We start from the raw sequence: 15,353 nt of genomic DNA, 5'->3' as shown, positions 1-15,353 counted from the left end.
ATGACCAGCACCACAAACAGCAAATAAAAACTGAGGCTTTTTTTTTTAATTTTAAACTTTATCGAACAGGCTTCCCCTTTTGCAGCTGCAGGCTCCGGATCTCGAGCTATAGGAGGGAGGAGAGGAAACTGGCCCCACCAGTTATCTCCCCCCTCAACAGGTCAAGGATCCGGACAGACCCAGGGGTTTCCAACCCCTCCCGTTCGTCTGCTCCTCTACCTGAAAGGATGGCCCCTCCAGGACCTACCGACCTTCAGGGAGAGCTAAGTAGTAATCCTAACCCTAAAACTACTTTTAAAATCTTTTTTTCTTCTTTTTTTTATTCTTCTCAGACTGGAGGATTTGCACCACCCTCCCACCTGCTGAAAACAGAGAAATACTGATGGACTGCAGGTAGTACATCACGTTAAGTGACAGTGTCAGTAAAACGTTTTCTGTCTCCATCTGCTGGGAGGGAGGCAAAACCCAGGAATCTGGATTGATCTAGGTATGTACAGGGAACAGCTTTGCGCGCTTTTTTTTTTATATATGCATGGAATGTCTGGCCACCTTTCATGAGTTCTGCTCCCACCTTCCCACAATTTAAGGAAAAGCTGTAGGTGCATTTGTTTACATAGCTTGATAGTCCTTCATTTGTGAAATTAGTTAGCCACAACTTATCCGATTTTGTTGTTTTACTCTCTTTTCAGTAAGATGTTTCCTTCCTCTCTATAGCATCTCAGAAGTCTTTATCTATATATTTTTAAATTTATATTTGGCCCTTTCAACACTTTGAAGTGCATTACTGTAGGTATTTCTTTGTTTCCAAAGGCTCACAATATAAGAGCCTGATTTTCTAAACATTTTCCCATTGGAATAAAATGGCAGTGGGATTTGAACCCTGGATTCTCAGCCCACTGCTCTAACCACCAGGCTACTCCTCACATTAGTTTTAATTAGTATAAGATTTTTGTCTGCACCTTGAACTTGCGTGGTGCCAAATAAAAGAAATAAATGTAAAAATATGTTCAAGCAGGTCACTGCAATCTGAATTAAAACACAAAAAAAACCAAAGCAATCTTCAATTAACCTATTTATTTATTTTTTGAAGACATTCTGTTTTACAACAGCACAAAGTGTTCTGCACATATATCCTTCTTCTTGCCAAATAGTCCTCGTACAGGTTCAAACTCCACTGGTGTGCACTTGAATTTTTTCTTCACTTCTCTATCAAACAGCTGTCGAGAAATCAGGAAAGACCTTTTATTTTTCAGACACACACAGGTATAGAACCATCACTACTAATGAAAAACAAAGACACTCACACACACAGACCTGCACAGTACTTTTAAGTGTAAGCTATTTATATTTCTTGTGCCTCATGAGATGAATGTGAGTGATACTTGCAGAGGGGGTGGCTTAGAGCTTGACCCCTTTATTTCGAGGCCAACCTGTGGCCTGGGAGGGAGGTTTGTCCAGTAACATGGGGCAGTGGCATAACACCAGTTTAGTTGTGAACATGCAGTTTTGAGGCTGCTCACAGCTGGGAAGGTGTTCACATACAGGAAGTGTGTTGAAAGGAAATGGAGAAATTACTTCCTGATAATTTTGTTTTCCTTAGTGTAGAGAGATGGACTCAGGACCAATGAACATACGAACATGCCATACTGGGTTAGACCAAGGGTCCATCAAGCCCAGCATCCTGTTTCCAACAGTGGCCAATCCAGGCCATAAGAACCTGGCAAGATGGAGACTGAGTCAGATGGAGACAGAGTCAGATTTCAAAGCTGATGTCACCCTAGATACACTCCTGCAGTGACCTCAGCCCTTCAGTATTCTCTTCAAAAGCCACTGTGGACATACTATTGAAAAATTTTTTAATTAGAAACAGATAACCGTAACTGTACTCAACCAAACATGAACACTGAACCTCAGTAAGATTATAGATGCCCTGATCTAGTGACTGGATGAAGGCTTACTCGTAATCTCTTGGAAACGATATTCACTCCATGGGTGAATCCTTGGCACTGATCTTGGGCAGCTAGGGGCGGGATGCTGAGTCCATCTGTCTACACTAAGGAAAGCGGAGCTGCTTACCTGTATCAGTTTTTCTTCTAGGACAGCAGGATATATTAGTCCTCCCATGTGGGTGACATCATCCGATGAAGCCTGGCACGGAAAACTTTTGTCAAAGTTTCTAGAAGCTTTGACCATCACACTGAGCATGCCACTATCCGCGCGTCCATGCTAGGTTCCTTCTTCAGTCTCATAACAGAAAAAAAACGAGCGAAAAAAATAAAACTGGAAGGAGAACCCAACTCTGCAGGGTGGCAGGCGGGATTCCTGAGGACTAACATCCTGCTGTCTAGGAGAACATCTGTTACAGTTAAGCAACTGCGCTTTCTCCTAGGATAAAGCAGGATGGTAGTCTTCACATGTGGGTGAATACCAAGCTCCAGGCAGTCTCTGAACAATGAGACCAACAGGTACCGAACAAAGTACCAATAGGCACAACAATAATTGCAGCTCTGATGGTCAGCAGGAGACTGCCTGGCTCCTACCAGGGCATAAGACAGGAAGAGTTGGGTTCAGGCCTGGAACAGATTGCGCAGGACGGATTGACCAAAGGCACTGTCCTGACGCCCATCCTTGTCCAAGCAGTAGTGAGCCGTAAATGTGAGACGAGAACTCCATGTTGCGGCCCAGCAAATGTCAATGATGGGGACTGCTCGCAGATGCAGCGGAAGGCCTGCTTGCGCAAGGCAGAAGGCAATGCAATCCACCAGCCAGCTGGATAAAGTCTGTTTACCCACCGCCACTCCCAGCCTATTGGTATCGAAGGACACACAGAGCTGAATGGACTGCCTGTGTGATCTAAATAGAAAGCCAAGGCCCTCTTGCAGTCCAAAGTATGAAGAGCCCGTTCCCCTGGGTGGGAACAAGGCCTAGGAAAGAAGGTGGGTAAAACGATTGTCTGATTAAGGTGGAAAGCAGTCACTATCTTAGGCAGGAACTTAGGGTGCGTATGCAAGACCACAAGATCGTGAAATAACCTCGTGTACGGTGGATATGCAACCAAGGCCTGAAGCTCACTGACTCTATGAACCAAAGTAATTGCCACCAGGAATATAACTTTCCAGGGGAGGAACTTCGGGTCGCAGGAACGCAGCAGCTGAAAGGGAAGATGAATCAGTCACGCCAGGACAATTTTGAGGTCCCAGGACGCAACAGGAGGCCGAAGAGAGGACTTCAGCTTGAGCAAGTCCCTCATAAAGCGACCTACTAAAGGCTGCACCGATATGGGTGTGCCAGTGACACCTTGATGGTATGCACTGACAGCGCTAAGATGAGCCCTGACTGAGCTGGTTTGAAGCCCAGACTCGGAAACGTGCCACAAGTAGTCCAACAGCTGGGGAAGGGGGACATGTGAATGGATCCAAGCCATGCCCCGCACACCAGATGGAGAATCTTCTCCACTTTAAACTGTAGGACTTCCTGGTGGAAGATTTCCTAGAAACCAGCAGCACCTGGGAGACACTGTCAGAGAGGGCCAAGGGCTGAAGAACTAAGCATGCAACATCCAAGCCATTAGGGCCAACGCCCGGAGGCTCAGATGGCGTAGGGTGCCCTGGTTCTGAATGATCAGATCGGGCGAGGTCCCTAGCCGGATGGGGGCCCTGTCATTGAAGTAGAGGGACGTCTAGCCTGAAGCAGGGTGGAAACTACTGGTTCCAAGTATTTCTTCATGTGTAACCGCTGCCTTTCAAAAGCCAAGCTGTGAGAGAGAAGCGATCCTCCCGATCCAAAAAGATGGGACCTTGTCACAACAGACCCGGAAGATGGACCAGTGTAACTGCTTGTCCATCGCAAGCTGCATTAGGTCTGCGAACCAAGGACACCGCAGCCACTCTGGAGCCACCAGGACCATGGAACCCGGGTGACTCTATGTGCCGAAGAACTCGACCTATGAGCGGCCAAGGGGGAAAAACATACAGGAGAATCCCGGTTGGCCACTTGCACACAGGGCGTCTAGCCCCATTGATCAGACTTTCTTCTTGCGACTGAAGAATCTTGCCATCTTTGAGTAGGCCCACGTCGCCATGAGATCCAGCTGAGGGACCCCCCCCCCCATCTGGCACAAATGTGATTCCAGGCCTCCTGGGACAGTTCCCACTCCCTGGGATCCAGCTGTTGACAACTGAGGAAGTCCACTTGCACGTTGTCTACTCCCGCTAAATGAAAGGCTGCAATTCCTTCCTGGTGACACTCGGCCCACGCAAACAGTAGATGAGCCTCTTGAGCTATGGAGGGACTCTTGGTTCCTCCTTGCTGGTTGAGGTGTGCCACCGTGGTGGTATTGTCAGAGAAAACGCGAATCATTCTCCCCTGAACTTGAGGCAGAAATACTTCCAGCGCTCTGTGGACTGCTCTCGTCTCGAGGCGATTGATGGACCAGGACTGTTCCGCTAATGACCAGACATCCTGGGCTGCATGAGCTAGGCACACTGCTCCCCAGCCCTGGAGACTTGTGTCCATTGTCTAGACCACCAATCTGGGACTTCGAAGGTCATTCCCATCTGCAAGTTGGTCTTCGATAGTCACCACATCAGGCTGGATCTGGTCTGTTTCGACAATGGCAGCTGGTACTGTTCAGACACTGAATTCCATTGGGACAACAATGCTCTCTGCAACAGCCACATATGAGCAAAGGCCCACGGCACCAGTTCCAATGTCAGGTCATGGAACCTAGAATCTGTAGATAATCCCAAACTCTGGGGACTTGAAGATACAGTAGGCAAAGCACTTGCTGCTGCAATCTGTGCATCCTGTCCATTGTGAGGAACACCTTGCCCATTTGGGTGTTGAATCGAGCTCCCAGATACTCCAGGGACTGAGACAGGGCCAGATGACTTCGCTCTTGATCACCCAGCCTAGCGACTGTAAAAGCTGCATCACTTGGTGTCCGGACTGAATGCAGGCCTCCTCCGACTTCGCCCGAATCAGTCAATCATCGAGGTACAGATGAACTAACACCCCCTCCTTCCGTAGGGCTGCCACCACTACCACCATCACTTTGGTGAAGGTGGCCAAACTAAAGGGGAGAGCTCGGAATTGGAACGGGACGGGACACGGCACCTGGGCCCGCATCCTCGCTGCTGGAATCAGACTCAGTGCCCCGTTCACTTCGCTGATCAGGCTCCCGTGTCACGAGAGAAAGCAGGGGAGGATCATCCTGGGATTCCTTTCCAGGCGAACTGGAGGCCATAGACCTGCCCTTAGTCCCAGCCCCAGAAGCTGTCAGGTTCAAAGCCTTCTTGGGCTTGAGCCCTTCTAATGGAGGACCCCCCTCCCCCTCCGCATAATATGCACAGGGAAAGGGAATCCAAGAAAGTAGACCATGTGCCACAGGCCTTGCAGGCCTCTACATGTGTCTTGTCTGCCATCTATGCGGTTGCAGAGCAATCCCAAGGGACCCACGGGTCTGGGAAGCCACGCTACTAAGCTGATAGCGTGGGAGAAAAGGCCACCGCACAAAAATGGTGCGCGTGCCAAAAATAGCGCGGCTCCGCCGAGCAATTGCACAGGAGAAGTAGCTGGCAGAGGAGAAACTGCTCTCGCGCTAAAAATAGCTCGGTCCCGACGAGCTGCTGTGCACAGGAAATCTGCAGACCCCATTGGGGAATGGGAAATCCCGCGTCCCTGCCACAATCGCTGCTTGTCCCCCCCCTCCCCCCCCGTAACCTTTAGGATCTGCCAGTCCCGGCACTGCCGTGCAGACTGATTTACCCAGCAGTGCCGCTGAGCTCTCACAAGAAAAAAAAAGGACAACCCTTCTGGATTTTTTTCTTTTAAACTTATGAAGGTCAAAGACAAAACAAAGAATTCCCCAAAGGGGATACTTCCTTGAGCCAGCAGCAACCAGGAGGGGCGGCGGCTTCGGGAGCCACAGGTATCCAAACCCACTGTTCACCTGGCTCAACCCGAGTGTTGGCCCAAAAACGGAACCTGGTACCTCGGGGAGCAAATCCAAAACTCCAGACAACTCAGCCTAGATCTGCAGGTATACATCACCACCAACTGCTGGAGACAGAAATACTGAGGAGCTGCAGGCGGCACACTTGGTATATAGCAGCTTCTAATGGAGAAATTAGTTACCTGATAATTTCTTTTTCCTTAGTGTAGATAGAAACATAGAAACATAGAAATGACGGCAGAAGAAGACCAAATGGCCCATCCAGTCTGCCCAGCAAGCCTCACACATTTTTTCTCTCATACTTATCTGTTTCTCTTAGCTCTTGGTTCTATTTCCCTTCCACCCCCACCATTAATGTAGAGAGCAGTGATGGAGCTGCAGCCAAGTGAAATGTCAAGCTTGATTAGTTACGGGTAGTAGCGGTAGTAACCGCTGCAATAAGCAAGCTACACCCATGCTTATTTGTTTTACCCAGACTATGTTATACAGCCCTTATTGGTTGTTTTTCTTTTCCCCTGCCGTTGAAGCAGAGAGCTATGCTGGAAATGCGTGATGTATCAGTCTTTCTCCCATGCCGTTGAAGCAGAGAGCCATGCTGGATATGCATCGAAAGTGAAGTATCAGGCACATTTGGTTTGGGGTAGTAACCGCCGTAACAAGCCAGCTACTCCCCGCTTTGTGAGTGCGAACCCTTTTTTCTTCTCCCCTGCCGTTGAAGTAGAGAGCTCTGCTGGATGTGTGAAGTATCAGTTTTTCTTCAGCCCTGCCGTTGAAGCAGAGAACTATGCTGGATATGCATTGAAAGTGAAGTATCAGGCTTATTTGGTTTGGGGTAGTAACCGCCGTAACAAACCAGCTACTCCCCTCTTTGTGAGTGCAAATCCTTTTTTCCATATTTCCTCTTGCTGTTGAAGCTTAGAGTGATGTTGGAGTCACAGTAACCATGTATATGTTTATTGAATAAGGGTATTGTTTCCAGGCAGTAGCCATCATTCTGGCGAGTCCCCCACTCTTCATTGGCGGCCTCTTGAATTTATGGATCCACAGTGTTTATCCCACGCCCCTTTGAAGTCCTTCACAGTTCTGGTCTTCACCACTTCCTCCGGAAGGGCATTCCAGGCATCCACCACCCTCTCCGTGAAGAAATACTTCCTGACTCAGGACCAGTGGGTTATATGCTCTTCTGCTAGCAGATAGGATCAGTCAGATTTCAAAGCTGTCACTCTAGATATACCCCTGCAGTAACTTCAGCTCTTTAGTATTCTCTTCAAAAAGCCATTGTGGATATATCTTTGCTTAAATAACGATTAAACTTGATTGGACTGGTTCAACTGATTTGAAAACTGGAGACTGCCGTGCACTCAACCAATTAACACAGACATCAGACCAACTGTGGGTGTCTTGAACTAGGGGTAGGCAACTGCTTACCCGTATTTGCTTAGTCTCGAGGTTCGCTTTCCGAGGTCCTCCTTCTCTGGGGCAGCCATGGGCGGGATGCTGAGTCCATCTGTCTACACTAAGGAAAACAAAATTATCAGGTAAGTAATTTCTCCATTTACTAGCATGTAGCCAGATGGACTCAGGACAAGTGGGATGTACAAAAGCTACTGCCGGACAGGGCACGAGGCTGCCCGTGGCCCACTTAGTTCTGTCCTTACAAAGGCTGTGTCTTCTCGGGCCTGAACATCCAGTCGATAGAACCTGGAGAAGGTGTGTAGGGAGGACCATGTCGCTGCCCGACAGATCTCGGCGGGCGACAGCAGCTTGGTTTCTGCCCAAGAAACTGCCTGGGCCCTAGTTGAATGAGCCTTAACCTGTAGTGGTAAGGGCTTTCCTGCCTCTATGTAGGCTGCATTGATTACTTCTTTGATCCAGCGGGCTATGGTCGCCCGCGAGACCGCTTCTCCTTACTTCTTCCCGCTGTGAAGAACGAACAAACGATTCGTTTTACGCACTGGTACTCTAGAGATTAAGAGGTATCGCACCAGGAGTCTGCCGACATTTAGATGGCGAAGAAGGCGTAAGTCTTCAGAGTCCTTATATGTTCATCCGGAGATGGTAGGGAGATGGCCTGGTTCAACTGAAACTTGGAAACCACTTTCGGTAGGAAGGAGGGGACGGTGTGCAGCTGTATGGTTCCAGGAGTGAACCTAAGGAAAGGTTCCCGACAGGATAGTGCCTGTAGTTCGGAGATGCGACGAGCTGAACATATTGCCACCAGGAATACCGTCTTCAATGTTAAGAGGCGTAGTGACAGACCGCGTGTTGGTCTGAAGGAAGACCCTGCTAGGAAGTCTAATACCAAACTGAGATTCCATAGGGGCACTGGCCACTTTAGGGGTGGCCGGAGTTCTTTAACTCCTTTTAGGAAATGGGTCAAATCTGGATGAGCTAAGAGCTGGATACCATCCACTTCGGCTCTGAAGCAGGAGAGGGCAGCTACTTGGACCTTGAGGGAGTTGAGTGACAACCCCGTCTTCATACCATCCTGTAGGAACTCCAGAATCATGGGGATCTTGGCCGTCCGTGGGAGCATCCCACAGTCCTCGCACCAGGCTTTGAATATTCTCTAGATCCATATGTATGACAGAGATGCTGAGAACTTGCATGCACGGAGCAGGGTATTAATCACGGCCTTTGAGTAACCGCGCTTCTTCAGGCGAGTCCTCTCAAGGGCCAGACCATAAGAGAGAATCGAGATGGATCTTCGTGAAGAATCGGGCCCTGCCGGAGAAGGTCCCTGTCTAGAGGTAGGCACAGAGGGTACCCGCAAGGAGTTTTTGCATGTCTGCGTACCATGGGCGTCTTGACCAATCCAGGGCCACTAGCATAACTAGTCCCCTGTGATGTTCTATCTTGCGGATGACCTTGCCCAGTAGTGGCCATGGCGGGAAGGCGTACAGTAAGTCTTCCTCTGGCCAAGTCTGGACGAGAGCTTCAATACCTTGGGAGTGTGGTTCTCGTCTGCAGCTGAAGAACCTGGCTACTTGGGAACTGAGATAGGTGGCCAGTAGATCCATGGCTGGGATGCCCCAGCGATTTACTATCAGTTGGAAGGCCTGTGGTCAACAGCATCCATTCTCCCGGGTCCAGGCTCTCTCTGATGAGGATGTCTGCTGAGACGACATCTTTTCCTGCGATGTGGGAGGCCAAGATCCCTTGTAGGTTTATCTCTGCCCATGCCATGAGCGAGTCTATTTCCAGAGACACCTGCTGGCTCCTGGTTCCTCCCTGGCAGTTGATGTAAGCAACCGTCGTAGTGTTGTCCAACATTACTCTAATTGCTTTGCCTCGGAGTCTGTGGCTGAATCGCAGCTTCCAGGTGGCTTATGTTCCATTCCGCCTCTTCCTTTTTCCATTGTCCTTGGGCTGTCAGTTCCTGACAGTGGGCTCCCCACCCTTGCAGGCTCGCATCCGTTGTGAGGAAGATTCAGTTTGGTGGGAATAGGTTTACTCCTCTGCTTAGGTGGTCTTCCTGTAGCCACCACTCAAGCTGAGAATGTATCTCTGCTGGTAGTTGGAGGCGAATTGAGTAGTCCCGGGACAGTGGGTTCCATCATGACAGTAAGGTGCGCTGGAGGGGTTGCATGTGGGCCCTTTCCCACAGGACAACTTCCAGGGTTGATGCCATGTGGCCGAGGACTTGAAGATAGTCCCATACCTTGGGGCGTGCATTGGTCATCAATCGTAATTGTTCCATCAGTTTTCTTCTCCTCGGGGGAGGAAGACTTTGTTGTGTTTAGTGTCAAAAGGGCCTCCAGGTACTCTAGAGATTAAGAGGGCTGCAGACTGCTATTGCCCATGTTCACGACCCAACCGAGCTCAGGCAGTAGGTTCTTGACTCTGCTGGTCACCTGACAGCTCTCTTCCGAAGACTTTGCCCTGATCAGCCAGTCGTCCAGGTAAGGGTGTACCAAGATCCCTTTCCTTTCTCAGTGTTGCTGCCACGACCACCATAATTTTGGAGAATGTTCTGGGGGTGGTTGCTAGGCCGAAGGATAGAGTTTGGAACTGGTAATGTTGACCCAGTATCAAAAGCATAGAAAATGCTGGTGATCTTGATGGACTGGAATGTGAAGGTAGGCTTCAGAGAGGTCCAGGGAGGTTAGAAACTCTCCTGGTTGTACTACCATTATTACGGAGCGAAGAATCTCCATGCGGAAGTCTAGTATCCGCAGATGACGGTTGACATTCTTGAGATCCAAGATGGGTCAGAACGATCCTTCCTTCTTGGGAACGATAAAATAGATGGAATAGTGCCCCGTATTTTGTTGGGGCGTAGGAACCGGAATTATTGCCTTCAGACTGAGTAGTCTTGTCAGAGTGGCTTCCACTGCCAGTCTCTTGGTGTGGGAGTGGCAGGGTGACATCATACATTTGTCTCAAGGGATGCTGCGGAACTCCAGAGAGTAACCTTCTCGAATGATGTTTAGTACCCATTTGTCCGACGTGATCTCGACCCATCTTTCGTAGAAGAGGGCAAGTCGACACCCTATTTCCTCTTCCTGTGGATGGGTCGGCCCATTCTCATTGGGGAGCACGGCTGGCGCCTGCCCCCGGGCCTGTTCCTCTCTTGGTCTGTTGGTTCCGAAAGGGCTGGGACCTTCCAGAGGGACGAGATGCCTGGAACTGCGAGTTCCTGTAGGGTCTAAAGCGTTGCGAGCCTCTACCCCTGGTTCTTCTGGGGGAGGGGCGCTGGGGGATTCTCCTCATTTGCTGGTTAACTTCTCCAATTCGCTTCCGAACAAGAGAGATCCTTTAAAGGGCATTCTTGTGAGATTTGCTTTAGAGGTCGCGTCAGCAGACCAATTCCGTAGCCATAGTTGTCTTCTGGCTGCCACTACCGAGGCTACTCCTCTGGCTGAGGTACGCACCAGATCTGAGCTTGCGTCCATCAGGAAGGCTGCTGCCGGTTCCATCGTCTCACCGGTATACCTTCCGGAGTTATTTGCCTCTCTTGAGAGGAGCAAGCAGGAACATGCCACCAGTGCACAGCAGGAGGCAATCTGCAGTGTCATTGCTGTTGCGTCAAAGACCTGCTTAAGAATGGATTCCAATAGTCTATCCTGTGTGTTCTTCAATGCAGTCCCTCCCTCAATGGGAATGGTTGTTCACTTTGAGACAGCACAGACCATGGTGTCCACTTTTGGGAAACGCAGGTGTTCCTTGGTCACTGGTTCCAGAGGGTATAGGGCTTCCGAGGCCCGACCCCCTTTAAAGTTGGCCTCCGGGGCATCCCATTCCAGGTCAGTCAGTTCCTGGATGGCTTCCATCATTGGGAAGTAACATGAGGCTTTACGAAGAGACCAGGATGGGGTTCTTCTTTGGTTCCGCCATAGGGTCTGTGCCTGGAATACCCAGTCTTCAGAGTCTGGGAAACAAGGGCTGGTAATTCATCTCTGTGGAAGAAGCGAAGCATGGTTCGGTATGGTTCCAGGCATGGAGGGATTTCTCCTTCTTTCAGGGAGCCACCATCATCATCTGAGGTGTCTGGGTCCCTGTCAGGGAAATTCTTGGTTAGGCGAGGCATGTCTCGAGGCATCAGAGTAGGGCCGGGAAGATCTTGTGCTTTTGGCAGGGGTTGAGCTCGGGGCACAGCTGGGGCTGATTGCGCCTGAACGAAGGCTTGCAGCCTTTGGAAAAATTCTAACCAGGAGAAGGTCCCTGGGTCCATGTTAATCCCAGGGGGAGTCTGAGTAGGGGCCCCTGAGGTGCCCTCTTGTGGAGAAGCCATCTCGGAAATGCATAGATCCAGGGAGCTATCGTCTGTAGCATTTCCAGATCCCTCCCCAGACAGTGAGGGGCCAGGCTTTGGTTCCCCCTGGGCTTCTTCGCAATACTGACACAGGCAGGACTCCAGTTCAGGCTGTGCGGCTCTTATGTGGCAGGCTGTGCAAAGAGAGTGCCTTCTGGCCTTCTTGGACGCCGGTGCCATGACCTCTATGTCTAGGCGCACAGGTAATGTGCGCGTGTGCTGTAAGTGCAGCTGAGCGTGTGGCTGTGCGCGTCTGTATTGGACACGCACAAGTTAGGCGCATCGGCCGCCCGGCCTGCCTCGCATGTACCGCCGGTCGACAAGGGAAGATGGCACAGACGCCCCCTGCACGTAAGATGGCGCCCCCGAGGGTCTCCACGTGGACTCCTGCACCGGATCGAGGCCTAACCCAACCAGGGCTGCTCAACCCGATCGGTGCTCCCTTTTTACCTCGCCAGAAAAAAAACAGAATCGGTATGGCAATCTGAGTCTCGGAGACCGGAGACCTGAATTTAAGGTTTTCTGCTTACCTGGTCTTGGCGCTTACCGATCGTGTGCCGGGACAGTCTCCAGTTGCGGGGGAAGCGGGCTCTGCCTTCACCGCCACGCTCGGATGTGCACCCGCTGCCTTTCAGCCACTCTGGGGGCTAAGACCACGCCGGGAACCGGCTACCGGACCAAGGCACTCCTCTGAGGGATATCGGAAATCACCTCAGGAATTCTCAACTGGGGAAGGATCCCTTCGGTTTCACCGCAGGAGAGTGGAGCTCGATCTTCAAAGTAAAATTTTCTTTTTCTTCTTTGCTGTAATTCTTAACACTATTCTAGTGTGTGGGATAGTGTCTGCATCTGCTAGGAAACAGAGAGATACTGAAGAGCGGAGGTTACTGCAGGGGTTTATCTAGAATGACGTTAGCTTTGAAATCTGACTCCATTTCCCATCTGCTAGCAGAACAACACATAACCCACTGGTCCTGAGTCCATCTGGCTACACGCTAGGAAAGCTTTGTTTTTCTGCCTCCATCTGCTGATGGACTGATCCTGGGTATGTCCAGGAAGGAGTTTCACAGTGATATCACCTGACCCATGCACAGTGATACCATTTCTAACAATACTTTTCCCCAGAATGGTGTAAATGCACATGCCTGAAAAGCCATACTTGCCTCATAAGATGAGATGTCTAGCAGCTCAGACACATCCGTTTCCAGGTCAGACAAGGGATGATTGATAACCCCTGCTTCCTTAGCCACGTCAGGGTGATAATGTTTCTGCAGAGCCTTCCAGCCCACAAAGAATTATAAATATTCTACAGTCAGTGCCAGGATTCTTAGAATGTGAGCCAGGGGAGAAATTGATCACAAAATGAAAATACAAGTTTCATATTTAAGATTTATGAATGGTATCCATTCCTTGGTTCAAGTTTCTCATATGGGACACTGGCAACAGAAAAGATTTCATTTTTTTTTTAAACTCACCTGCAGCTCCCAGAGAGAGCTCTCCAGAGCTCTACTTTTGGAAGGATCTTCCTCCTCCATTATGTACGGATCATCTGTGAGACCTATGAGCAGAGAAGACAGCAACAGTAATGACTTATGAACTCTGCAAAAGAGAACGAAGAACTTTCCTGCATATGCAGACAGACGTGCATACACATATACAGACGTGGTACCAAAACTCCACCAACACATTATTAAAGAAATAACACTATGAAGCTCAAATCCAAAGCAGAGCTGGGGATACCACCAGTACATCACTGGGCAGAAGATGGGTTCTAGGACATTTCAGTTCTGAGCTAATGCAAACTATGCTGGTGCTGGCTTTACAACTCTCCTTGCCTATATATTCTGCATTCCTCACAGCTCCCAAAGTTTAGAACATAAGAACATACATAACAAATGCGATACTGGGTTAGACCAAGGGTCCATCAAGCCCAGTATCCTGTTTCCAACAGTGGCCAATCCAAGTAACATGTACCTGGCAAGTACCCAAACATTAGATAGATCACAAGCTACTACTGCTTATTAATTGCCATAATAGCAGTTTATGGATTTAACCTCTAGGAACTTATCCAACCAGTAACACTAACTGTTGAAACCACATCCCTTGGCAATGAATTCCAGAGTTTAATTATGTGCTGAGTGAAAAATAATTTTGATTTGTTTTAAATGAGCTACTTGCTAACTTCATTGAGTGCCCCCTGGACCTTCTATTATCTGACAGAGTAAATAACCAATTTACATTAACTTGTTCAAGTCCTTTCATGATTTTGTAGACTTCTATCATATCCCTCCTCAGTCGTCTCTTCTCCAGACTGAACAGCCCTAACTTCTTTAGCCTTTCCTCATAGGGCAGCCATTCCATGCCCCATATCATTTTGGTCACCCTTCTCTGCACGTTCTCCAGTGCAGCTATATCCCTTTGAGATGCGGTGACCAGAATTGCACACAGCATTCAAGGTGCAGTCTCACCATGGAGCGATACAGAGGCATTATAGCATCCTCCGTTTATTTTCCATTCCCTTCCTAATAATTCCTAACATTCTGTTTGCTTTTTTGATTGCCACAGCACACTGGGTCGACGATTTCAATGTATTACCCACTACTATGCCTAGATCTCTTTCCTAGGTGGCAACTCCTAAGATAGAACCTAACATTGTGTAACTACAGCAAGGGTTATTTTTCCCTATATGCATCACTTTGCACTTGTTCACGTTAAACCTCTTCTGCCATTTGGGAGCCCAATTTTCCAGTCTCGCAAGGTCATCCTGCAATTTACACAATCCGCTTGAGATTTAGCTACTCGGCATAATTTTGTGTCATCCGCAAATTTGATCACCTCACTCATTGTACCCCTTTCCAGATCATTTATAAATATATTTAAAAGCACCAGTCCAAGTACAAATCCCCGAGGCACTCCACTGTTTACCTTTTTCCCACTGTGAAAACTGACCATTTAATCCTACTCTGTTTCCTCTCTTTTAACCAACTTGCAGTCCACAAAAGGACATCGCCTCCTACCCTATGACTTTTTAGTTTTCTTAGAGCCTCATGTTGAATGCCTTCTGAAAATCCAAATACACCATATCTACCGGTTCACCTTGGTCCACGTTTATTCACCCCTTCAAAAAAATGTCAATTTGTGAGGCAAGACTTCCCTTGGGTATATCCATGCTGGTTGTGTCCTATCAAACTATGTCTGTCTAAATGTTTTTTAAATTTTGTTTATTGTTTATAACAGTTTCCATGATTTTTCCAAGCACTGAAGTCAGGCTCACCAGTCTATAGTTGCCCGGATCATCCCTGGAACCCTTTTTAAATATCAGGGTTACATTGGCCATCTTCCAATCTTCAGGTACAATGGATGATTTTAATGATAGGTTACAAATTAATTTAAATAGGTCTGAAATTTCATTTTTTAGTTCTTTCAGAACCCTCGGGTGTATACCATCCGGTCCAGGTGATTTACTACTCTTCAGTTTGTAAATCAGTTTGATTTGTACCAGTGCTAAGTTTCATATTCCCTTTATATACAGCTACAGAATGTTCAGCGGTGCTTTGGATGGGGAGAGCTTATTTTAAATTCAGCTGTTTTGGGCATTATATAATGTTTAATCAATTACAAAATGGATGAAATACCAGTTAAATC

At 48.6% G+C, this 15,353-nt stretch overlaps 1 protein-coding gene across 2 annotated transcripts in view; it reads right to left on the bottom strand.

Moving 5' to 3' along the window:
- Positions 1-1,054: 1,054 nt before the first annotated feature.
- NOC4L (nucleolar complex associated 4 homolog) overlaps positions 1,055-15,353 on the bottom strand; it is a 55,215-nt gene continuing 40,916 nt past the window's right edge. For both annotated transcript variants that reach the window (XM_029619460.1, XM_029619459.1), the window contains exons 13-15: positions 13,184-13,266; positions 12,872-12,985; positions 1,055-1,217 (exon numbers count right to left, since the gene is read on the bottom strand). In XM_029619460.1, coding sequence (XP_029475320.1) covers positions 1,101-1,217; positions 12,872-12,985; positions 13,184-13,266 — 314 coding nt within the window. In that variant the 3' untranslated portion in view covers positions 1,055-1,100. The remainder of the gene's footprint in view (positions 1,218-12,871; positions 12,986-13,183; positions 13,267-15,353) is intronic.

The sequence above is a fragment of the Rhinatrema bivittatum genome, chromosome 11 (genome assembly GCF_901001135.1).
Source record: "Rhinatrema bivittatum chromosome 11, aRhiBiv1.1, whole genome shotgun sequence".
NCBI classification, from domain to species: domain Eukaryota; kingdom Metazoa; phylum Chordata; class Amphibia; order Gymnophiona; family Rhinatrematidae; genus Rhinatrema; species Rhinatrema bivittatum.
This window is presented reverse-complemented; position numbering and strand designations above follow the sequence as displayed.